General features: G+C 39.0%; 1 protein-coding gene across 1 annotated transcript in view; it reads right to left on the bottom strand.

The window, feature by feature from the left end:
• Nucleotides 1-617: 617 nt before the first annotated feature.
• The window catches only part of HEATR6 (HEAT repeat containing 6), a 33,069-nt gene continuing 7,507 nt past the window's right edge, over nt 618-26,179 (bottom strand). Inside the window, exons 6-20 of the mRNA XM_012648697.1 lie at nt 24,830-24,931; nt 24,055-24,192; nt 21,820-22,115; nt 20,804-20,981; nt 14,444-14,650; nt 13,932-14,031; nt 11,538-11,893; nt 10,603-10,725; nt 10,198-10,284; nt 7,654-7,788; nt 6,430-6,552; nt 5,616-5,740; nt 4,705-4,801; nt 3,449-3,653; nt 618-1,557 (exon numbers count right to left, since the gene is read on the bottom strand). Coding sequence (XP_012504151.1) covers nt 986-1,557; nt 3,449-3,653; nt 4,705-4,801; nt 5,616-5,740; nt 6,430-6,552; nt 7,654-7,788; nt 10,198-10,284; nt 10,603-10,725; nt 11,538-11,893; nt 13,932-14,031; nt 14,444-14,650; nt 20,804-20,981; nt 21,820-22,115; nt 24,055-24,192; nt 24,830-24,931 — 2,844 coding nt within the window. The 3' untranslated portion in view covers nt 618-985. The remainder of the gene's footprint in view (nt 1,558-3,448; nt 3,654-4,704; nt 4,802-5,615; nt 5,741-6,429; nt 6,553-7,653; nt 7,789-10,197; nt 10,285-10,602; nt 10,726-11,537; nt 11,894-13,931; nt 14,032-14,443; nt 14,651-20,803; nt 20,982-21,819; nt 22,116-24,054; nt 24,193-24,829; nt 24,932-26,179) is intronic.

Here is a 26,179-nt window from a genome sequence, read left to right as displayed (position 1 = left end):
GCTAAATATCAATAATTAAATATTACTGAAACCCACTCTCTATATTTTATCCTACATTAAATATAAGTATGGAATATTTTAATCATTTTATATATCCCTAAATTCCTAACTGAAATCAATTCTAATAAATTGTTGGTGATTGAGAAAGATGCAAAATTTAAATATAAATTATTCAGTAGAAATTACTTAATGACTTAGGCATTATTAAAATATAATTTAGAAACCTCTCTTTGTAACCAACTAAACTCCACAATCCTTTTTTAAAGGCACAAATTAGAAGGTGACAAAACCACCACAAATTTAGCATAAGGGCCCACACTCCCCTGAAGGGCATTAGGAAATTCAGGGAGGAGTTGATGTGTGGCCTAGACTAGAGGCCCCTGCTTGCTGGGAGTTAACTCTGGTTACCAGTGTGGGAGGGTGTGGAAGGGCCTCCAGGGCTGGCGCTCAGGGAGCTCAGAGCAGCAGCTACTTACAAACAAGGAGGAACTAACTGGGTCAGTATTTTAGCACCTGTGCAGCTGCACCACTGCAAACTGGCTGAACAGCAGCTCTGCTTGCAGCTTTCTATAAATACAACTTGATAAGAACGGAAGATTGTGGACACACTTTTTAAATTAGTTTATTATAAAAGAAAAACAATCCCTGGAGACACAATATACAACATTCTGATTCCTAAATCCTTCTACCTTTTTTTTTTTCCTGAGACTGAACATCCTTCACAACCCCCCAGTCTGCTTGGTCTGCACTACAACCCAACTCCTTGGCTCCTGGTTGCACAGGTCCGAGGTTCCAACAACCCTAACCATGGCCAATGCAGTAGAACCAAAGGGAGCCCTTTGAGAAAACTGAAATAGCTGATAATGTATCCTAAATCAATAGTGAAGGGACTGTTTTGCCTCTAAGAATAAATCCCACATAGCTTATGCTCAAGCTTGTATCTTCCTATGACTATATTTAACATCTGGAAAGTATGGTGGAATCTTCACTGATTTTTTAACTCTAGGACTGCCACATGTGATCCAGATGAGTCAAAATAAACAGCCAGGGTATCTTCTAAAAAGCCCACGATGGCTCTTTTGGATGTGTCTCCAGCCAGTGTGTGGACGCTGCTTATGTGTTTCAGGGCCATTTTGACCATCTGGTCTCTTTCCTGTGGGCTGTGGGGTCCTCCGGTGTCATCTCCCTCTGCTCCTGATTTTAAAAACTGTAGGATATAGGACCGGACCATATCCCCATTCAGTTCAACGGTTCCTCTGATACAGGGCAGGTCTGAGGCATTGGCCAAGCTCAAAAGGTGAATCAGTGCCTGGCAGATTTGGGTCCGCAGGCTGGCACAGTACTTGAATTCCAAAAAGTCTGTGGTATCTTCGCTCTTCTGCAAGGCAGTGACCAACGCATTCCAGATCTGAGCGTACTGGTCAACAGACCCATACCGCGCTCTCTTGCCTGGGATGGAAAGGGCAGCAGCAGATCTGATGCGTACTTTGAAGTTCTTACACGATGTCACGACTGACGTCAGGGCATTGTAGGCCTGGGAGGTCCATGGGGCTGTCCCTAGAAAAAACCCACAGTCGTTAAAACAAATGAAGGCTCAGAAATAACTGGGGTGGAAGGGAGCACATACACTAGTGCTAAAGACAGTCATTTCATGTGTTCATTTTACTGTCATGATAATTCTGTAAGATCAGGGTGGTGAATGACTAACTGTGGGATCCTGGGTGTGTGGCCAAGTACCAACCCTCAAACCTCCCTCTTTCCCAAGACCAGTCAGCTGCATGCTTAGGGCCTCTGCTACCCAAGATAGGACCCTGGTGACTTAGGAAAGGCTTCTTCTCCAGGAGGATTCTGTCCTAAGGGGGGTAAGGCTTGGTGGTAGGAGCATGAACTGGAACTGTAGCCCATCTGTCCTCTCAGTTGGGCGTTTCTGAGCGGTGTGCAAGCCACACAACTGCATGTGACAGCCCTGTTTGTGCTAGCACTCAGATTAGCATCTAGATGCTGCTCTGGCCATAGCAAGTCATGCATTTTATTGCAAACAAAAAGAAAACTTCTAATTTTAAGAATAAGATGCCCAGATTTCTGTCTTATCTCCATTCCTGTAGGCCCTAGGAAATTAGCCTGCTTTCTTCCTTTCCTCACAAGAGCTACCGCTACCCAGTTTTGGGGTGTCCTTATTCTTCAAGATGGGTGGCAGAGTAGAATGCAGCTTCTCTAACTCTCCTACCCCTTCCCAACTTCTCTGTTGCTTCTGAAGACGGTGGAGCAGGCCCTTTCCATTGGGTGGATGTGACTGCCACTTGCAATGGGCCACTGTTAGAGGTCCCAGAATCTCGCTCTCTGACCCATCACTATCCTTTGTCTGTTTCCTGGCTCCCTCTTCTCATGTGGCTTCTGCCAGCTCTGCCACTCCATTCTTTTTAGTTCTCAAACTTACTGCCTCTGTGGAGCTCCCCTTTCCCTGTAGGTCATGCAGTTCCCTCTCTTCAGGTCAGCTTCTCTCTCCAGTAAACTGAGGGCAAGCGCAGGCAGGTAGGAACCAACCACTGAGGTCCCCTGGTCTCAAGGGTTTCTTGGGTCTCCAGAAGGCAGATACCAACCCAAGGTCAGCCCCAGGTTATTTCCTAGGGAAAATGAAGGCTTAGAAATAAGCCTCCATGAGGCTGCTTCTCCACCAGCTGATGGGAGCAGAGCCAGCTTCCCGACTTGACACATGCTCTGCTGTTCTACGTGGTTTTCTCCTCTCCAGGAACGTACCCTTAGATTTTAAATCTTGTCAGAGATTAGAGATGTATAAAGTCAATGCTGGCATTCAAAGGGAATGGGATTTGGAGGTTATGATCCATGTATCTAAGCAGCTACTAGCCCCAAATGATAGATATATCAAGGTACATGGCATGGCATTAATTAGGGATAGATGCCTTCCTTATATTTAGCATCCATTTCTTTACCAAGAGCTCAGATGGGATTTCCAATTTGTACCCTCTTTTTTCCATTTCAATTATTTTTTTCTTGACTGTTAATATATGCATAGTGTAGAAAATTTAGAAAATGAAAGCAGAAAAAATCCTACTCATCATTCCATCCAGAGGCAACAACTGTTTATAATTAGGCCAATTTCCTTTCAGTCTTTTTTTTACCCATCTATTGAGATCATACTATAGAAATGATTTAATATCCTGCTTTAGTTTAACATCAGAAGTATTTTCCAAGATTTAAGACTCTTTGTAAATAATTTTAAATGGCAGTGAAATATCTCATTATAGATCCCATTGTATATATAATGATTTATTTCACCATTCCCCTAAACTTGGGTTTTCAGTATGTCTCCATTTTTTTCTAATACTGTGATAAATAACATTGTGACAAATATCTTTAATAACAATGTAGATTGGTGTGTGCTGTCCAAAGAGGCTCTCCACCAGAGAGAAAAAGGACACTTTCTTACCTAATGGAAGAGCAGGATTTTTAAATACATTTCCCATTGCATAACAAGCATTCCATCGGACTTTCATCGCAGCCTCAGTTAGAACAGTAGAAATTAGGGCCTGGATAGCCTCCTCAATGATTTCAGCAAATCTGGGTTTTTCTATATGAGAGGGTTGCAGAAAGTGAAGCAAATTTCCAAGGGCCCGGACTGCATTGCTTTTTACCTAGAATAAAATGTAAAAGCCTTAGAAATCTGTTTTGCCAAAGAGATGTTTCTGAAAGTATACTTTTAGAAATTTAAAAACCCAGAGGGTTCTAGACTTTTTAAAGCAAGTCCTCAGACCTCTGCAAGGTCTTGTCTGGTCATCACTCTGAGCCAGCAGAAAGGTGAGTTTCTATTATATGAAGCTTCTCTTGATGATTTTTCTTTAGTGCTAGCCTGGACTTCAGAGAGCTTCATCTTTCTCGTTTTACAGGGATGGACTGTACGGCCCAGGGACGACAGGACAAGATAGGATTGGAATTTCAGAACCAATACTTTTCTACTAGACCAGCATGTTTCAACCTTGCAGCACACTAGAATAGTCTGGGAAGTTTTTTGGTTTTTGTCTCTAAAACCAATTGCCAAGCCCTCACTCCAGAATTTTTGATTACATTACTCTGAGGCAGGGCTTCCCAGGTGATTACCAGATTTTCAGAGCCACTGTACTATATTTAGCACTTGGTATGGGTCAGGTACCGTGCCAGGTGCTTTAACATAAGGCATCTCAGTATTCTGTGAAGTATATGTAACAACTTCTACATTATAGATGAGAAAACCAACCTTCAGAGAAGTTAAATAATACACCAAAGTCACCCAGCTACTAAAGGGCATGCCAGGGCTTGAATCCATGTCTGCCTGACCTAAAGCCCAGGCCTACGCTTTTAAAACTTATTATTAGTGTAATAGGAACTATTCAAAGCAGGGGCTGCTCATCTTTCTGACTTACCAATCCTACTTAAAGATTTTTTTTTTTGAGAAACAGGTTAGTGTTAAAATCAGCCTGAATATATCATGTAGTATTACATTGGGCACTGATGTTTTCCATGAGATAGGAGACAGTAAAGAAGCTACATAAGTGTGGAGTGGGCCACTTTATATCCTGAGCCTTTAAACAGGGTACATCTGGTAGGATAGTTCGAAGAACATCACACCACACTAAGCTACCAGCTATGCTGCAACTATCATACATCAAGTATCTAAATGAGAAATACTAGGTTTTGTTGAGAATCTACCTTGTCTTTATCCTTCGATGCTTCTATACCCGATCGCAGCATTTTCAAGAGCAGGAGACCAGAGAACTCTTCCTGGAAACTTGGGTCTGGTGTTTCCCTGTTCCACCCAAAGCAGGTAAAAACATGTTAAAAGGTGAAACACACTTAAGTATAAACATATAAAAGTATATCACTTAGTATAACTATAGAACTTTGGGAAAACAGCTTAACAAATCCATTCAGATTATATCAAAAACTTAAGAGTATACATCTTTTGATCTAATAGTTCTGTATCTAGGAATGTATTCAAAAGGAGTATCTATCTCAAAATGCAGATTTCATGCACAAAAATATTCATTGAATATAACAAGCCTAAAGCCTCAAACAATGTTCAGTAATAGAGAAATGATTACATAGTCATCACACAGTAATGACTTTGTGATAATTTATTTAGGATTTAATAAAAAAGATTGCTTATAAAATTTTACTTATACAAGGATACTTGTTCATGAATAACAAGTTCCCTCTGGGGAGGGGAACTGGGGTGTTAGAATAAGAAAAAAAATACCCCTTTGTACTGTTTGGATTTTTTTATTTCTTAAAAAAAAAAAACCCCAGAAACTATATTTAAAAAGTAGGGTAACCATTACTAAGGTTTTGTTTTTATCTTTTCTATAACATGGCTATATTACTTATATCAGCATACAGTATTTTTATGCATATATGTCTTAATATATTCCTAATAGATGTTAAGAACAGCTTATTAATTTTGTTACTTAAAGGGGAATATAAAGCAAAACGAAGCAGGAAGACTGACTGCATAATATGGGGGAAGAGTATTACTAACAATCCTTTCATTGTAGGGATCAGAGATATCCTCTTGGGACCTCAGCCTCGGAAGTCACCCAGGGAAAACAAGCTGAGTCACCTACATGTTGACAATCAGAGTGTCTGTCAGGTTGCCCAGGGACCAGGCTGCTTTGGCTCGAACATTCAGAGACTTGTCTTGAAGTGACATCAGTATCGCATTTGCTGTGTCTGCAACAAATATGACATCCTGTAAGATAAAACATCGCAGTTACTTTAGGAGTTCATACGGCTACCTTTGAAATTCTCAATTTATTTTCAGATAAAGCCATAAGACTTTACAGCAAATTTCTATTTGGAAATAAAAATTCATTTACTCAATTTACTATTCTTGTATTTTATAATTTGGACACCCAACAAAATCCCAGAGGATGCCCTCCCATGATTTTGGAATGTGCCCTGGACACCTGATGAGCCTATAGATATTGCTCTTGTGAACACTGTATAACCTGGCCTGTGATAGTTACCTATGAAGTCTATGCTTGGGTTAATTTCCACCTTGGGAAACAATGTTCTGACAACGAAATGCATTTCCCAAACACATCCTACTCCCTACACACCTTGCAGTGAGATATATGTCATAAGTAAAGGTGAAGGAGAACTTAGTTACTATCACATGGTAATGTCCCATATTTCATTTTTATTCAATCATTCACTAATTGAAGCATTTACTGGGCACCTAGGGTCCCAGGCAGTATGGTAAGTGATTAAAAATAAATGAACTACAGGCATTACTATATTTTAGTAGCAATTAAGGAAGCCAGATTACAAAGCAATTTAATTTCCTTTACTGCCCAGTGAGAGGAGCTCTATATCCACAAAAAAAGTCATACTCTGAACTATAAAAGAGGCACAGAGGAGCTAAATAGGCTCACTGACCTGTCTGAGACAGGGGAAAAGCACATAGACTCCCAGGGCCCGTGAGGTTGCAGCTTTCACTAAACGGTTCTTGCTGTCGTTTAGCCCAAGTAGCACCGTGATGCACAGGATCTGCTTGTCATTCTGCAGTGAAAAGGTTGACAAAGGCAAAGTGAGAATGAAATAACTAGGAGCCAAAAGCTTCCCAAACTGACTGTGCAACATCTGTGTTTGAGTCTGTATCTGGGAGTTGAACACCACTGTGACCTTGAGGCTACCTGGTAAAGAGCAGGTTCACTTCAGATTCAATTATCGTCTGAGCATCCACTTTGTGCAAAACGCACACAGCATCTCATTACATCTAACCCTTACAACCAGGTGAATTAGGTCATTTTTATTCTTCTACTTCATACTTCTTGTTGTCTATATAAATAACAAGAACAGGTACAAATGCCACTGAGGACTAAAGAAAAGGAGCAGTTTGAATACTGCTATGGTCTGAATGTTTATGTTCCCCCCAAATTCATGCTGAAATCCTCACTCCCAAGGTGATGGTATTAGGAAACGGGGCCTTTGAGAGGTGATTAGGTCATGGGGGAAGAGCCCTCATGAATGAGCTTAGTGCCCTTATAAAAGAGGCCCCAGAGATCTGCCTTGCCCCTTACACCATGTGAGGACCAGAGAGTGAGTCCTCACCAGACATCAAATCTGCCAGTGCCTTGATGTTGGACTGTCCAGCTTCCAGAACTATGAGAAATAAATTTCTGTTGTTTAAGAGCTACCTAATTTGTGGTATTTTATTATAGCAGCTCAAACAGACTAAAACAAATACCATAGATGTTGGGCACCAAACCTAAGTATTTTCATACACTTTATATCATTTTTCACCATTTCGAATGATATTAAGTTTTAGGGAGGCTCAGATAGTCAAAGGGCTAGAATTTAACCTGAGTCTTTTTAACTTCGGATACGAAACCTTTCTGAAATCTCTCTGCCTTTAAAGCCTCTGCTACTCTTACCTCAAGCACCTACATTCTAACGCACAGGGGGAAACAGCTTTCCTGATATATTGAGGCTTTAAGTTTTCTCATTTGTTGTTCCCCACTCCCCCCACCCCAAACTCAAGTAAAATAAGCACTTTTTCTTCAGAGATGATGCTGAATACTAGTTCAAAATGAAAAAAAAAAAAATCAAACTCAAGCTTGGAGGCATCATTTGAAGGTGAGAAAGCACGCCTCACATTACCGGGAGATTGCTGAAGGCCTCTGGCAAGATGGAAGACAGGGCATCACAGGCACTCGCCTGGAGAGTCGGGTGCTCTGAATTCTGCAGGGCTCTGGGTAAAGGACCGTTCAGCATCGTAGTCCAGAACATCACCACCTGGAATAGGAGCGGTAAAAGCTGCAGCTCAAGACAGTGGAACCAACTAGAAGCCAAGCCTAATGACATATTTCCTTCAAGTAGCCCCTTTTTGTAAATGCTTTCATTGGTTCTTTTCCCCACTGATGAAAAGAGTTTTAGAAAACAAGTACAGTAGTTGATCCTTCCATTTTATTGGTTAGGAGACAACAGCCTAATAAAGTTCAGCAGCAATAGTGATAATGAATAGAAGGAAGATGAAGATGACGATGATAGCAACGACAATAGCAGTAGCAGCTTTTTTTCCCCAGAGAGCTTACCGCATGCCAGGCACTGTTTTAAATATTTCATACTTATCAACTCATTTTAACCCTCAACACAACTAAATGAAGTCTCTGTCATTATCCCCATTTTCACACAAGGAAACTGAGGCACAAAGAGAGAATTCAACTTGCTAATCAGCCACAGGGGCCAATTAGAATCCAGATCAACTGACACCCAGCTAGGGCTCTTTCCACCTGATCCCATGTGGGCACAGGGATCAGGGTCCCAGAGCAGCCCAGAGTCCAAAAAGCACAGGATCCAGAGGCGGAGCTGAGAGTGAGTCCTTTAGCTGCTGCTTCCTGTCTCTGCAGCCTTGGATGAGTCGCTTAGTCTATCTAAACTTCGGCTCCTCTTCAATAAAACAGTGTAAAGACATTACTTGCACACATTACTTGTGTGATGATAAATACAATACTGTGTGTAAAGTTTCTAGCACAGGGCCTGGTACATAGTGGACACTCTTAAATTGGGCAGGAGGCTCTGTTTTAAGCACTTTGAAGAATTATCTCACTTCAAAACCCCTACGGCTGGCATCTGAACAGTTTCTTTCTATGCTTCATGAAAACCCTGGAATTTCATATTCATTTGTGAATCTGTCTGTGACTTTGGTATGCCCAGTTTCTTTCCCATGGACTTAGTCCTGGGTTTTGCTGTGTATTTCATGTACCAGTTCCGTCTTCCTCCTGCCTTAGCTCCTGGAAATCCAGTCTGGACCCCTTCTCCCCACCAAATCCAGAAGAATGGGGACAGAAAACGTGGTTGCCAGCCTCCAGGAGGGCCCCACCCCTGTGTAGCTCTCCCCCACACTGAATAGGCTGACCTGGGCAACCGACAGGACGCGGTACAAATGACAGCATCAAACTTCCAAAGCTAGGTCATAAAAAATGCCAGAGCTTCTGTCTTGCTCTTTTCCCTGGATCACTTGCTTGTGAGGGAGGCTGGCTGCCATGTCTAGAGGACACTCAAGCAACCCTCTGGAGAAGTCCTTACGAGGAGGAACTGAATGAGGCCTCTGCCAAGAGCCACTACTAACTTGCTAGGTATATGGGTAAGCCACCTTGGAAGAAGATCCTCTAACCCCTGTCAAGTCTTCAGGCGACTGTAGCCCTGAGTGGCACCTTGATCCCAACCTCATAAGAGACCTGAGCCAAACCACCCAGACAAGCCACTCCCAATTCCTGACCCACAGAAACTGTGAGAGAATGAAAGTATATTGTTTTAAGCTAAGTGTTTAGGGTTAATTTATTACTCATCAACAGAGAAGTAATAGAAAGTATACATTTCTTTTACAGATAAAATAATAACTGAGTGTGAATAGTTAAGAGGCTTGCCCTAAGTCACTTGTCTAGCAAGGAGAGAAGTCTGGATTTAAACCTAGTTCTGTCTGATAGCAAAGCTCAACTCATCTCCCTGCGAATGGTTACATGAAAGCTTTAGTGGCCGCCTAAGGAAGGGACTAAGGTTAGAACTTTCAATTCACTGCAAGGACGATGGAAACTGTGAAGGGAAATGAATAAGCAGAATGAGGCAGGTGGAGGGAGAAAACATCACCAACACTGAGTTGATCTTGCTTTTGGCACTAAGTAGGACCCTTTTTCAGCGGCGTCACACACCCTTCATCCAAAGAACTGGCACAGTGTGGGGGCAACAGAAATAACCTGAGATCACAAGAATTTAATATATAGAATCATGGGATGTGGGGGGTTGAGGAGGTTAAGGGAATTAACATTCACTGAGTACCTACAATGTGCTAGCATCTTTACATTTCATTCAGTTTTTCAACAGCTTTTTGACTTAAGGATTATAATTTTTCTTTACAATGAGGAAACCATGTTCATAACCACATATCCATTAAGTGATACTCCCTAGATTTGATCCCCAGCCTTCTGACTCAAAATCTTTGGCTCTTCCCACCATTTTACTAATAATAGTTTCCCTATTGGAGAGGCTGAGTAACCAAATTAGGTTTTATGCAAAAGAAATAAACCATCATTTTTGACATTAGAAGAAACCATATCATCTACTCCACTTTATCACTTAGCCACAAAATAAAACCGCAACTGAAGCACTGAGGCAAGAGAAAACTATCAGTTGACACTGACTTACCAAGAAGACTGGTACTCTCTGATCAGGTGGTATGGCAGAATCCGGTTTATACTGTTGTATCAAGCCTGTACCTAGTTCTTCAAGAAGCTGCCAAGATAAAAGAAATGATTATCAAAACAGAGTATTAGAATTATGGATGTTACAAACAACTTCAGTTTGGAGATCACCTCAACTCAAGGAAAAAGGTAATTTCCAACTGATTTCCTTTCTTTTCTCAGTAACTCCTATAGCAGAGGCATTCTTTCAAGGAGTAAAACCAACAGCTATATATTGTTAATTTATTACCAGATCAATTCTTTAGGTTTACATGTAAGAGCTGAAAATAGGAGAATGATGGATGTGTAGCCAAGGGAAGAATATAAAGTGAAGAGAAGAGAAAAGCATGTGGCTTTTAGTGAGAATTACCTTTGCTCCATGAAGCTGAATGGATGGATCTGCTTCCCCCATGCACTTGCAAATCACCTCTCCAAGCTCTATTAAGTAGACCTGAGCCATTGAAAAGTAGCCCCTTGCCAGATGAGCTAATACCTGCAAAGAGTGCATGGAATTAACCTCTCAAGACCTGAGTGCAAGGCTGCAATGTCCAGAAAACTGTTTCAGTATTTCACAAATCACTCACACTCAACAAGGGACTGAAATCCAATGCTGAATGAAATGAAGAACCACCATAATCTTTATTTTATGACTAACATCAATTAACTGTATCATAATTTTATGGTGCTTTATAGTTTATAATTGTTTTTTAGTGATACAATCTCATTTAAGTCTCAGAAGTAGTCTTTGCAGTAGATAGTAATTGGATTTTACAGCTGAAGAAACTAAGGATGAAAAGGTTAAAGGACATGTTTAATGCCATCCAGTTAGGATCAAAGCTATGTCATAGATCAATCATATTTGAGAATAGAAAATGCAAATTCTTTTATCTAGTGTTGTTTTCTTCCTTTGAAGGAACAATTATTTTATTTCTCCCAGCAGATAAAAGACCAGGGAGAAGTTTATAGACAATTAAACATTTAAGCTGCAAAAATAAAAGATTAACTGTAAAATTTCTTTTAGAATTATTATCTAATCTATTATACCCACTTGTCATACAATATATGAGGTGACTAAAATAGTTTATAATACAAGAACAAAAAGGAATGAATCTGACATTTTAAAACCAAGGATTCCCCCCTACCACAAAACAACAAAAACTACCCACACCTAAAATGCAACTCCCACTGACACAACTGACACATAGCTTGGCTTTACACTATTTTCACATACTCACTCCTCACAATCACCCCTTGAAGGAAGAATGATTATTTCTATTTCAGAGATGAGGAAATGGAACCTCCTACCTGTAAGGCCTCCAGTCGCATGGGAGATGGTTCATAGGTACTTCCTGCTGCAGAGCCAGCATCGCTACCTGAACAGGAATCCTCCTTGGGCAGCACAACAGTAGAAATGCAAAGTCGAATGAGCCAGCATGGCTCTGAAGACCCCTTAGGTGAGCTAACTGACGCTTCTTCCAGAGAGGGTCCTGCAGGGGCTTTCTTCCACCAGTCAGGAGTGCTGAGGTGAGGAGTTGCTGAATTGCTGTTACTGAGACCAGAAGAACATGGCTGTTGCAGAAGCAGCTGGACTTCAGGTAAAGGTGCATGAGTGGACACTATAGCTCCCAAGAGTGTGAGACTTGACACACGAACATTAACATCTGTCAAGGGAAACAGTAAGAACCTATCACCATGGGAACAGCTATCCTAAGGATGGTAGTTATCCCTGGAGCCAAGTAAGAATTATTAGATCCCTCTTTAAGCTGAATTTAATTAAACCTCTAGATCTAATTTCCAGTTTATAGGAAATACATGGGCTAGGAGAGTAAGTTAACGCCATAAAGAAAACAATCTAACATATCAAGAATGTGATTTCTTTTGTTAGCTTTGTGGCAGAACTTATAGCTTACACTCTGTAAGGCAATTGGCTTGGAGTCTTCCCAAAATCAGTATCATTAAAAAAAAAAAAAAAAAAAAAAGATGGGAGGGGACTACTCTAGATTAAAAAAGACTGAAGTGACATAACCAAATGCGATACATGAAACTTGAATCAAAAAAAGTTGTAAGAAAAAACCTAAAAGGTGTCTAGATTCATTTTGTTCTTGCATGTGGATGTCCAGCTATTCTAGCATCATTTGTTGAGAAGAATGTCTTTGCCCCTTTGTTGTAGATCACTTGATTATATTAATGTGGGTCTATTTCTGGGCTCTCTATTCTGTTCCACTGATCTATTTGTCTATTCTTTTGCCAATACCACACTGTCTTGATCACTATAGTTTTTCAGCAGATTTTGAAGTTGGGGAGTGTCAGTCTTTCACCTTTGTTCTTCTCTATCAATACTGTTTTGGTCATTCTGGGTCTTTTGCCTCTCCATAAAAACTTTAGAATCAGTTTGTTGATATCTACAAAATAACTTGCTGGGATTTTGATTAAGAATGCATTGAATCTACAGATAAAGTTGGGAAGAACTGACATCTTGACAATACTGAGTTTTCCCACCCACAAACATAGACTGTCTCTCCATTTGTTTAGTTCTTCTTTGACTTCTTTCATCAGTTTTACAGTTTTCTTCATATAGATCTTGTACACATTTTGTTAGATTTATACCTAAGTATTTTGGGGTTTGAACATTTTAATAATAAAAAGTTAGTGGTGACAAATCAGACATTTGAAAGGGACCTTTGAGACATGGTCCACTCCCCTCAGCTGAAGATGCACATAAAGAAAAGCTGGTACAGTGGAACGTGTAGGGGAGTCAGGAGACTCGGTTGTTTTAATCTTACTTCTGCCACTAACATGATCAGAGACCTTAAGGTAAAATTTATCTTTCTAGGTCCCATTTTACACACTGGTGCAAGTAGTAAACTGGACAATAGTTTATACATCATTATCTCATTGAGCCTCATAAAAATCTTATGAGGTAGTTAAAATTCTTCCTGATAGGAGGAAACTAGGGTTCAGAGAGGGCCATGACTATGAGACAGCAAAAATGGGAGTGGGTTGCAGACCCTCGGATTGACTCCAGGTACAGTGCTCTTTCCACGATGTCGCAGAAAGCATCCACTTCCTTCTTGTCCTACAACTCTACTTGAATAATGCAACTCATCAGAGGTGGTCTGATCTGAAAGCTTGCAAATAAAAGAAAAACAAATATTCTAAAGGCTAGTGTTTATAGCACATATACATTATGTGTGGGAGTAAGTCAGGAAATAATAAGAAATAAGACTATGTAGTTAGTGGGGATTTCAAGTTTTGGGGTTTTATCTGAACTTCAGAGGAGATACAATGTTAAAGAAGTTAGATTTTATATTCTAGCTTTTCTTTCCAAAAAGAGGATAATAGCTGTCCATCCATCCATCCATCCATCCTCTGCCTATGCCTGAAGGATATAAAGTATTATATACTTGAGGGGGATTGCTTGTACTTGGCTCAGTCCTAATTCTAAAGGGATATTCTGGTCACTGCCTGAAGCACTAAAGATGCATAAATGTTACAATTAATTCTCCAGCTGACTTCCTTCCACTGGGGCTTGAGGGGTCAAAAGTGGGATTCTAGCAACAGTTGGTACCCTTGAAAAGTTGAGAAGAATAAGTAGAGATCTCTTAGAGCTTTAAAAATGCTCTGAATACTTTTTTTTTTACACTAACAATCTACATTTGATTGATATAAAGAAGCATTCGGTTTTAAACCACTACCAACCTTTGTGGCGGATATAAGGCTTTATGTGGTTCCAGACTTTGGTCAGCAGGCTGAGTTTCAGACGGTTATAAGGTGCATTTGACACTAAATTTGCAAGGCACTGTGAAACACAAAAAGTATATTATTTTAAAGAATAAATTAAATAATCAGTGGCTTGATTAAAACACAGAATAGAAAGAAAATTGTATAGCATTTAATTTAAAAAGTTTTTACACTTAATTGAAAATCAATCTTTTTCTTTTTTTGTCTTTGTTTTCTTAAAATAACACCTGTATTATCATTGGTACAACTTAATACTAAAGATAAAGGACTATTTCTAGTAAATCATTTATTTGGACATACAGAGATTGTAGGTAAGTACAAATTTCCAAACAGAGTATCTTTAATAAAATTATTACTTAGTTACATTCTTAAGTCAAGCCCAAGAGTTACTTTTGGGCTATGTAAAACCTTATACAAAATTGAAACAGAAAAACCCCCTCTGGAACCCATGGATAACTTGGCACATTTACCTTAATTATCTGGGTAAGGGTCTGTGAAGATGACTCTGCCACCAAGGCTAACAAAAGACATCTGTGCAACTCTCTAATGCTGGAAGCAATCATTACAGAGAAGGGAGTAAAAGCCCTTCTGTGGTCACTGGTATCTTCAGCAACAGAAAGAAACTGCTTTGAGCCTTCCAAGATGGCAGATAAAACTTGCAGAGCACAGGCACGTGTCTGAAATGTCAGGGTAATTCACATCAGTTACTTAAAAATCAGGAGTTGGATTCACTTCTTCCTATGTATGTTTAATTTTCAAAGTATTTAGAATTATTTTAATTAGAAGAATAAAGGCAATGGGATTATTAGTTCCTATAATAAAAGCAGCCATAAACTAGGCCACTTGCATCCCACATCTAAAAAAAAAATCTGAAATCACATTGCTTTTAGGTTTTCTTATAGTAAGGAATAAATCTAAGCTGCACCATAGCACAAAAATCTGAAATCTTGAGCATGAGAATAATTTAAAGGCCTGGTTTATTCAAGCAGAGGGTCAACTGAAAAGACAGAACTAAACAGCCCGTAGGGTAGAAAAAATACACGCATCTAGAGTTTGTTTCATGTCAAGGTTCCTGAGAGCATTCAGCTTTATATTCCACGCTGAAGCATATGAATAATGCTCACTGTTAACCTACATAGGACATTAGGAACTTTGTGTACATTCATCTTGGCAAGTATCACTAGTGATCCAGCTTTTAGAAACAGTCTTAGGTGCAGGAAATAACACTGCCTGTAGTAACAGTATTTGATAATCAAAGAAAGGAATACCTAAATTAATCTTATGGATGGGATGGAAAAAAGTACACCTTTGTCATGGACTGCTGTATTTGTCAGGAAAAGTATCATTGCATTAAGATTTTCTTTATAAGGTTCAAAGATTACTTTCAATAGGTACTCTGATGATTTTGCAGTATTAAAAATCAGAAATGAAAAAAGAAAAGAAAGCCAATTTAACCAAAGTAGAATAGAGGTAATAATGCAGGATTATTAATATGGTAATATTGTACTCACCCAAAAGTACCAAATAACATTTTTGGTCAGATTTTTTAAAAGCAGAGAATCAATATTATAATTTTAGGATCTAATCTAAATAATTACTCAACATGAAGCATATCTGAGTTTGGAGTAAGGTTTTCCAGAAAGCCTTCAACTATATTATCTCCAAATAATGAAATAATAAATCACTTCTGCAGGCCTTTTGTAGAGTGAAATCATAAACATCTAAAGATTTATTTCCCTGAAAACAAATTTGTAGTATAGTGGCAAGAGACTTCCGAAGTAAGCATAATCACTTAAGTTAGGATGTTGACAATGTATTAGGAAATTGTGTGAAAGAAAAAGACAGCAAGAGTGTGAACATGATTCAGCTGATCCACTTTTCTGTAAAAAGTCAGTAGTACCTATTTTGTATTTTAGACATTGAAGGCTACAGAATCTTTGTCACAACCATCAACTCTGCCATGGTAGCACAGACACTACGTAAAGGAATAAATGTGGCTGTGTTCCAATAAAATTCTACTTATGGGCCATGAAATCTGAATTCCACATAATTTTCACACATCATGAAATATTGATTATTAAAAAACCACTTAAGGGTGTAAAAACCATTCTCAGCTCATAGGTCATACAAAAACAGGTGGTGGGGCCAGATTTGGCCTACAGGCCATAGTTTGTCAATTCCTGACTAGATGGCTGGTGTGAATTGAACAAGATAGATGTTAAACTAAACCTTCATTTCTTTTTTTGTTGTTTTTTGGTTTTTTTAAAATTTTTCTTGATTAAAGAAAAGTGTCAGGACATTAAACCTTCATTTCTTTAGAAAGCAATTAAAAATCACAATTCCAACAACTCACAGACCAAATAAAATTAAAAATCAAGTTGTGGAAAGGAATAAATTATTGTTCAGAAAGTCAAAAGATATTAGCACAATTAACTTTGGTACTCTATGGTGAGAAAACATCCATGACTTTCACAGATGAAAACAAATGTCATTGAAATTGGTTCTTTTTTCCCACTGAGGTATTAAATCCATATATTAATAGAAATTTGATACTATATCAAATTATACTTCTTGGCCAGGTGCGGTGGCTCATGCCTGTAATCCTAGCACTCTGGGAGGCCAAGGTGGGAGGATTGCTTGAGCTCAGGAGTTAGAGACCAGCCTGAGCAAGAGTGAGACCCTGTCTCTATCAAAAATAGAAAAAATTAGCTGGGTGTGGTGGTGCACGCCTGTAGTCCTAGCTACTGGGGAGGCTGAGACAATAGGATCATTTGAGCCCAGGAGTTTGAGGCTGCAGCAAGCTATGGTGAAGCCAGTGCACTCTAGCCAGGGCAACAGAGGGAGATTCAGTCTCAAAAACAACAAAAAAACTCCCAAACAAACAAACAAACAAAAAATACACAAAAGAAACTTCTCATAGTTCTGAGGTAATTTCCTTTAGACTCTGTTTAATATATCTTTGTTATTATAATTGTTACTTATGATACTGAATCTGGTTCAAGTTCTGCTTCCTTTGTTCTTATATCAATATTTAATCTCCTGTTTACCAGTTCTAATCAGCACTTCCAGCAGAAATTACTGATGTGCAAGCAAATCTTAATAGGTGCAGTTCTCCAGAGAGCTCATTTTGTTGATTAAGTTTTCATTGTCTGAATATTTACAACGATGGATGAAAGACTTTTCCATCTTATTAAACATCAGTGTGCTCAGTTTTACTAGTGTGTAGTTTCACTTCCTTGGACATGAAACTAATAGGAAAGTATTTTTCCTCTTTTGCTACTTAAGAATGTAGCAGAAATGTTTGCTGAGGTAGCTTAGTCAATCCTAATTTTTTTCTTTTTTGTGTGTTTGGTCTCAGAATATTTCTGGAAGAGTGACAAAGAAGTCCCTGCTGAGAGTGGGTACCACTGAGGTTTCCTGTTTATTCTCTTCTTTGGCTTTGTCCAAGTATTGATTACTATTCACATGTTTTAGGGTTAATTTTATTGGCTCATACTCCTAAAGTTCCTTGTCTTTTAGGTGGAGGCATTTGAACATTGTGTCAGGGCCCTAGTCTTAGAGACATGCAACCGAAGTATCTATTCATGGTTGGCCATAACAGTTAAAAATTCCAACCCTTTCACTTTCTTTTCTAGTTATGCTACCTATTATCTAGATTTTGATTTGCTTCCATCTTTCATAGTTATCTAAAAAAGAAATAAATCATCATTATGGAATTTGAAAATCAGGATTATTCTCAAGGTACCAAGACTAAGGTTTGCTCTATAGCCTGTTCCTTAGACAAGTCTTGATGCTGTATCTCCAAAATATGCCCAACACCTAAAGAGATCATATAGATGAAATTCTTAAATTAGTCATGTTATTTTTATTGATAATTTGCTCTGTTCCTTCCAGAAACATATAAGATGTACTTTCTGAAGCACATTTCCAACATGGAAACGTGACAATTTCCCACCACACCGTCAATTCCTAAAGGAAATTTCCAAGATTTCTCCTTCCCAACTAACCATTCTAGCATTTCATGTTTCAGTTTCCTAAAAGTAGCTCCTGTCATTTCTGACTGTAAGAGTCCAATGACCTTTCCTTCTATTTCTATTTGGAAAATTTCTTGGTACATCGGTTAAAACTGTGCTTCCATTTGAGTCTACCACAGGTCATATCAGAGCTGCCATGAACTCAAAACTAACCAGTAAGCATTTTAATGACAAGATACACTACTGTTGTCATGTTTAATCCTAGCTAAGAGATACTCCAACCATCTAATTCCACATGTACAATGAGCACCTGAGAAGATATCCATGTGGCCTATAGACATGGCTGTTCCTTTCAATCTGGTCAAATTAAATACTGTTGCATTCTAATCACGTGAACTGGTACTTTTAATTTTTGGACAATTTTTTAACTTTCTAGAAGTCTTTATAAAAGCTCTTTCTCACTGACATCATCTACTGCAACTATTTCTTCTAGTGTGTGTCTTAAGGCACAATTAGAGTTTGGACAGTTTGCAGACGTATACCCCAAGCCTCGTTGTGGACAATAATCACCACACTTATTTACACTATTGCAAGCTAATACCTGATAAAAATCTCAAGTAAAATCATTTCACTTGCCATTACAATGAACTAATTTAAACCATTTCTTTCATCTTTTTTATTCTCTTTAAGAAGGATGACTGGTTTTTCCATTTCTCTAGGACTTTATTGTCACTTTTGCATTGGATCTAGGACATCTCCATAAGGAAGTTCTGCATCTTTTTTTTCTCATCCCATTTCTTGCATTCACCAAAGTTAAACAGCAAGAACGTATCTAAAAGGTACCCAAACCAAGGAGACGGGTAAGACCACTTTGTAACATGTAAAATTTCTCATGGCACTTTAAGTGAAATATAAACATTTTACAAATATAAAGATATAAATTATCGTGAAAATTATTTCAATTTACTTATATCAGATACAAACTCATGTTCCAAACCCCCATGTCCCATATCCCCTTAGCTGGGCAGCTGCAATGCAGGTGGTTAGCTTGGGCTGCTATACTTGCTCCACTGCACCATCTCCTTGGCCACTGCTGGCAGTTCTCCCTAGCTAGAGGGTCTTCAAGCACATGTTTTTAAGTCTTTTTAGTAGCTTTTCTTTCAGTTACCCAAATGGCTTCGTTACTGATTTATTTGCCACCATTCATTTTCCATTTTTTTCCCAGGTTTTCATTCACTAATTGTTTAGTTAATCTGCAAAATTTCTGCTGGCTTACCTACTTAGGATCCTGGGTATTTGAAATACTCCACAAGGCATTTTTTGTGTATAATTGAGGCTAACTTATTTTTCTTCACCCTGTAAAAGCTTTTGGAGGGTCATCTACTTTTCTTATATAGTAATTAGCTATTCAAGGAGATGATCATATGGAGTTTCAATGTCTTGTCGGTTACTACCCCCACCCTTTAAAAGATAATCATAAACACAGAAAAGGAATAATACACTATTGGCCTAATTATTGATTTTGTGGGTAGTTACCTGAGGACACCTCGAAGTCATTCAGCATGACTTTTTTTTTTTTTTTTTTTTGAGACAGAGTCTCACTCTTTTGCCCCGGCAAGAGTACCGTGGCGTCAGCCTAGCTCACAGCAACCTCAAACTCCTGGACTCAAGCAATCCTTCTGCCTCAGCCTCCTGAGTAGCTGGGACTACAGGCATGCGCCACGATGCCCGGCTAATTTTTTCTATATATTTTTAGTTGTCCGATCAATTTCTTTCTATTTTTAGTAGAGACGAGGTCTCTCTCTTGCTCAGGCTGGTCTCGAACTCCTGAGCTCAAACAATCCGCCCGCCTCGGCCTCCCAGAATGCTAGGATTACAGACGTGAGCCACCACGCCCGGCCTGCATGACTTTTTAATGTTCATTATTATAAGGGGAATCTAAATATTAATAGCAGGCTATTTTCCTTATTTGGTTAAAAGACTAGTTTCTGAAGAGGAATTCACATATCCAAGCAGAGGCAAATATTTGATCAGACATGGGATATCTTGCTATAGCCACCCATGACTGCCAAGCCATTTTTTCTTCTTTTTTCCTCTTTTCTCAATTTTTTTTTTAGAGACCAGAGTCTCAGTTTGTCACTCAAGTCAGAGTCCAGTAGCTCAAACATAGCTCACTGCAGCCTTGAACACCTGGACTCAAGCAATCCTCCCACTTCGGCCTCCTGAGTAGCTGGGACCACAGCCAAGTGCCAATGCACCCCGTTTCTTCTTTTTTAAAAATAAGTTTTTCCTCATTAAAATACGTAAATATCACACATAACTTGAAAAATATGAAAAAGTTGAAAGAAAAGAACCACTGTTGGGATCCTACTGTATATGCAATTCTATATTCGATGCTTTCACAAAACATTCTTTCCCTTTTTCTATAAACGTAATCATCCTTCATACCATTATGTACCATGATATTCCACCAAGTTTAAGCCATTTCTGATTTTTTCCTATTACTAAACCACACCAATCAACATTTTCATAAAAGGAAGAGAAAGAAGCATAGCAGCTTCAGTGCAGCTCAAAAAACACACCAAAGTTATAACTCAGTGTGCTCATGGTTCCAGAAAACCCTGGGGCAGGAAGCAACCTCTATATGATCTCCCTCAACGTATTATTCACATAAGCCCACCCACTTCCCATTCTCCTGCCTGTCCAGTGGTTCTCCACTCAGGACTTGGGTCAGTATTAACAAGGGCTGTATTCAGATAAGACTGGATAGGTCAGAGAAAACAATGAAGAGAGAGAAAAATGAAGACTCATACATTTTTTCTTCTACCATAAAGCTTAAAATTTAAATGCTCTTACCTTTGGAGAAGGATCTTTTAATGTAAGAGTCATCAAGGACACAGACTGTGGGCTTCCAAGCTCAGGCGTATCAGGAACAAAGGCTGACCAGTAGCCGTAAAGAACTTTTTTTTCTATTGATTTTATAGTAGAAAGAAAACAAGCTAATGCTCCTTGGCGAACTTTGGCTTGGTAAGACCTTTCATATCCGAGAGAAAAAAAAGAAAGAAAGTTTTTTAAAAATGCAAACATGAAATGCTATTTATCTCAGTCAATTCAAATGGGATGTTGAGAAATTAAACATTCTGAATAATCTCTAAAGATGTCAAAGTGATATTATGATAAAAATGTTTTTTCAAAATACAATCAAAACATGTACACAACTAGAGAATAAGAAGGCCACATTTTGATGTTAGGAAACTAGAGTTAGATGTGACGTACTGCAGAGTATCCATCCATCCATTCAACAACTCTCTACTGAATGACCTTATGTATGTGCCAGGCATTATGCTGAGGCTGGCAGACAAAGCCCCCGCCCTTGACAAGTTTATTAATAGCAGCAATGGTCAGTTAAAGAGATAACTGTAACACATTACAAATAACAGTGAAGCAGAAAAGGCTTCTCAGAATTCTGAGCCCATAGCAAGGATGAGTAGTGGTAAGACAAAAAGGCAAAAAAAAAAAAAAAAAAGATGAGGAAAGAATATTCTACGGAGAAGAACAATGGGTATGAAGGCAGATCAGGAGAACAAGCCATGTTCAGAGCAATGCAAAGCCCCACATAAATGAGAACTTTCAAGTTAAATCACATGTGGCAGTCAGGTTTTTTTTTTTTTTTTGGGACAGAGTCTCACTTTGTTGCCCTGGCTAGAGTGAGTGCCGTGGCATCAGCCTAGCTCACAGCAACCTCAGACTCCTGGGCTCAAGCGATCCTACTGCCTCAGCCTCCCAAGTAGGTAGTCAGGTTTTTAAGCAAAGTTAAAAACTTACATGCAACTTAGAATATAAGGTACAAAAATGTAACCAAATACTACTACCTCATTTTACTCTGCATGCCTCCTTCAGCATCAGAATAGTCTGACTCACTACTGCTGACCCTTTTCCAACTGGAAGAACCGAAGGGTAAGGAGACTCGATCTTTTCCTGCAGGTCCACTTCCATCTAAAGGCAAACTCTGGACACCCAGGGCAGAGGGACAAGTGTTCCCTTCATGCATGTTCACTCTGCCTGTGCCAGTGACTGGGGCTGCTTCTATTGCACCACTGGATTCTTTTTCCTCTTCCTCTTCTTGCTGAATTTTCTTTGATTTTATTCTGGATTTTTTCTTTTTATTCTGATTTTAGGAGTAAATGAAGACATATATAGGATAGCTATTTCAAAATGGCTTTTAACTGAATCATTGTTACTTCCCCATTTGAAAGTGACTAAATATGTCCCCAAGATATAATTTGAACAAAGAAAAAAGAAGAAAAGTGGCACTTATTTAATATCCTATGCATCAGGCACTATGCTAAGTGCTTATGCCCTTGTATAAGAAAGCAGGTATGACATACATTGGGCAGAGCAAAACACGTGTCCTGGATTTAAATTCTACCTCTGTGACTCTGGGCAAATCATTTTCGACTCTTTGTGGGCGACCTTCCTTATCTGTAAGTATAAGGCTAATATCACCTACCTTGCATGGTTGTTGTGAGGGCATCCAGCCTTCTCAACTGGGATTCCTCAAGAGAATTAAAGCCTATAGAAAATGGGTTGAGTGCCTATTTTCTCAGTTCTCCCGAATAAGATACATAGCTAGTACCACTCACCAAGCCTGCATAGGAGAGACGGTAATCCATTACATACAATGCATACTTTAGGGCCTTGAGGCTATGTAGGAGCAGATGGTAAGTAAAAGCCAGCTTCTTTCTTTTCCCCTACTTCTTTCTTTCTGACATTCAAATATCTTCAGAATCTGTGCCCTCCTCTGCATTCTCAAAGTCCCTGAACTTGAGGAAGTCGGTCCTCATCACTTCTATCCTGAACTACTTAATGTGGCCCCAGACCCATACTCTTCTACTTGCTACCACAGTGATTTTTCCAAGATTCTTCAATGAATCTCCATTGTCTACAAGATAAAAACCTAAGCTCCTTTAGCATAATATACAAGACACTTATTGTTTGGCCTCTGCTACACATTTGCCCCACCCTTCCCCTCCACACATGCTAGAAACTCTAGCTCTACTAGCTAACAAAGGGGCTGTGTGCACTCTCATTCTCTATGTTTATGCACCTTCTGTTCCCTCGGAATGAAGCACTCTTCCCTCCTTTTCTGTACTACTACTCACTCTGGAGTCTCAGTTTAGCCAGCACACCTTTTAAAAAGCCCCTTCTTCCTCCTCCATTTGGATTTGGTGCCCTGAATGTGTTCCCAGAGTACTCTGTGACTACTCTGATGAAAGAAATCGTAATACTGAACTGTAGTTGTTTATTTATCCATCTTTGTCTTCTCCCTCAGATTCCTAAGGATATAGACTTTAGCTGCTCTTAACACTTAGCATAATGTCTGGGATATAGCAGATGTTTGGTGAATGTTGAATAAGTGAATGAGTGAAAGAATTTCTAATTATAAGCATGTTGGTCAGTTATTACATTTCTAGATGTAAACCCTTGGCCATACATCTGTATGCTCCAGGTTCTCCAGAGGAAGCATGTGGGCAGTGACAGCCATCTGGAAAGGCTGGGAGATCTGGTGAGTGTAAGGAGTGTGGAGATGGGGAGCTGACTGGTAGGTGGGCTTCCAGTGGTCTAGAAAGGGGTTGTGAATTATGGCCCAAAGGCCAAATTCAGCTCAGCCCACATCCTGTTTCTATTAATAAAGTTTTATTGGAACACAGCTGCCCATTCCTTCACACAATGTCTATGGCTGCCTTTGCACTACTATGACAGAGTTGGTAGTTGTGACAGAGACCTAAAATATTTACTACCTGGCCTTTTAGAAAAAGTTTGTTCACTCCTGGTCTTGAGCATTTTGGGGATGAGGATGCTTGGTTTTGGGTGTAAACTGAATGCTCATTTTTACAGCTGTCATACTGCCTAGATCTCTTAGAAGTACAAGATGCTTTTAACTGGTATTTTCAGCCATCGAATAAATTTAAATTTACTATGATAAAAACCTTAAATTAAAATCAAAGGTGGGTTTTTTGGGCAGTAGTGATGCAAATCATAGAACACACACATAGCAAGCTATTAAAAACAAGCCACAACTTAGATCTAAATAAACATAAATGTACCGAAGTTGGTCGAGAGGCACTGGATTCTGATTGCTGTGCTTTGACAAGTGGTCGCCCGTCATACTGAGGAAGTGGAGTTGGGTATAACACTGTGGGCATCTCTATGTTTAGTCCAGGGAGCCCATGAAACATGGATTTCTAATAATGATAAATAAAGAAATACACACACAAAACATAAATCATAAAACAGAATTATTTACCAGCTATCTCCACATCTAGCTATCGATCTGTCTCTCTTATTTGGGAGTAGGAGAAATGGCATAGAGAAAGACTTAAAATTTAGTCATGATAGAACTAGACTGTCACACATAGTATTTACCCGAGGCCAGCACAAAGTTTCTTACTCTTTCCTGTTGAAGACAGCTGGTCCCCAGGAGGCTGACCTGACTTTCCCAGTGACTGATAGGCTCAGAAGCTGCTTGCAGACACGTGTCTTGGTTGGCCGGCCTGCCTGCTACTTGGAGAAGAAAGCCAAGGAGAAGCCCTGGCTCTTCTTACAATTACAAACAGGTATCAGCAGGTACAAGATAATCTATAATTATCTATAGATCCTAGTCACAACCTATTCATAATTTTAAAATTTTGATACATTTATTAAATCGAGATTTATTTTCTATTCTTAATTTTAAGTATATGAACATTTTATTCCACTCTCTCAAAATATTATAAGAACTTTTAATATCTTAAAGTTAGCCTTAGAATGATGATATAAAGTGGTTCTCATGCCTGGGGTTTAACTAACAAAGACACTAATCCTAATGAAGACTTGCCTTACCTTTAGCACAGCTAGAAGAGCTCCAAGTTTATCAGTCTGTGTCAGTTTCATCTTCCCACCATTGAGAAGTGATTGTATACCTTTTAATGCATTTTGTAACAACTAGGGGGGAAAAGGAGACGAAGTTAGAAGACAGAATAAAATCTGGTTGTCCAGAGATTAATTTTCTAGAACCACTTAAGATGGAAAAAGTATCTGGATGATGAAAAAACCTTTAGATAGATAGATACACACACACAAATCAGAGATGAAGATTCAGAGAAGAGACCTGATGAACTACTCTGAAGTATTTTCTAGAAGAAAAGAGCACTTTTAATGAGTGGTCTCATTGTACATGCTTATAAACCAGTAAGTACAAATGGTGAGCAAGAAAAAAAAAAAAAGAAAGATGTTTAGTGAGAAGAATGTGGTAAGAAATGACAAAGTGGCAGCTGAGACGAGAGTGGGGAAGCTCTGTAATATGGCAACCTGAGCAGCTCCTAAAGGCAAGGAATATATGTGGGAGCAGATAATAAATGATAAAAACTTGGTTTCTGGACAGCAATTCTGACCAAGACTGATTTCTTGACTCACTAATCTCATTTCTAGGGCTCTGCCCTTAAGAAATACTCCCCACATTAGGAGGATATGAACTGCAGCTTTGTTTGAAATAATGGAAAAATTGAAAAAAACTTCAATTTCCCTCAATTATGATGATAATGACAATGATTATATTGTGTAAGAAGCTAACCCCCTGCTAAATGTGCAACTGAACAGGCACTCTGCCAAGCACTTTAAATGCTTTATTTCATATATTTCTCGTAAGAACTCCACAATGTAGTCATATTATAAGTCCCATTTCAAAGAGGAACATGGAGGCTCCAAGAAGTAATGTGCCCAAGGTCTCCCAGCTATAGCAGTTAGAAAGCATGAGGTATATTAATAAGTACTGAAAAGGTGTCCAAGCAATATCAAGTTTTAACAAAATTAGGAAATTACAAAACAGCATATTAAATGTGATCCCACTTCATTTATTAATATACATAGAAAAAATCTGAGGACACATAGAAAAAATTGTCTCCAATGGTGACATCTGAGCAGGGGACTATAAGGAACTTTCACTGTCTTAGATCTATAATGTTTGAAATGTGTCACTCTGAATTTAAAACATGTTAACTGTCTTTTGCATCAGATTTTTGAAAAAAGAAATACAGTATTTCAGATATTGCTGAAATCCACTCTCTTCCCTTTCATCTTAAAGACAGCCACTAGCCTAAAACTGCATTGTTGGCCGGGCGCGGTGGTTCACGCCTATAATCCTAGCACTTTGGGAGGCCGAGGCAGGCGGATTGTTTGAGCTCAGGAGTTCGA

The sequence above is a fragment of the Propithecus coquereli genome, unplaced genomic scaffold (genome assembly GCF_000956105.1).
Source record: "Propithecus coquereli isolate 6110/MARCELLA unplaced genomic scaffold, Pcoq_1.0 Scaffold291, whole genome shotgun sequence".
Taxonomy (NCBI): Eukaryota; Metazoa; Chordata; class Mammalia; order Primates; family Indriidae; genus Propithecus; species Propithecus coquereli.
This window is presented reverse-complemented; position numbering and strand designations above follow the sequence as displayed.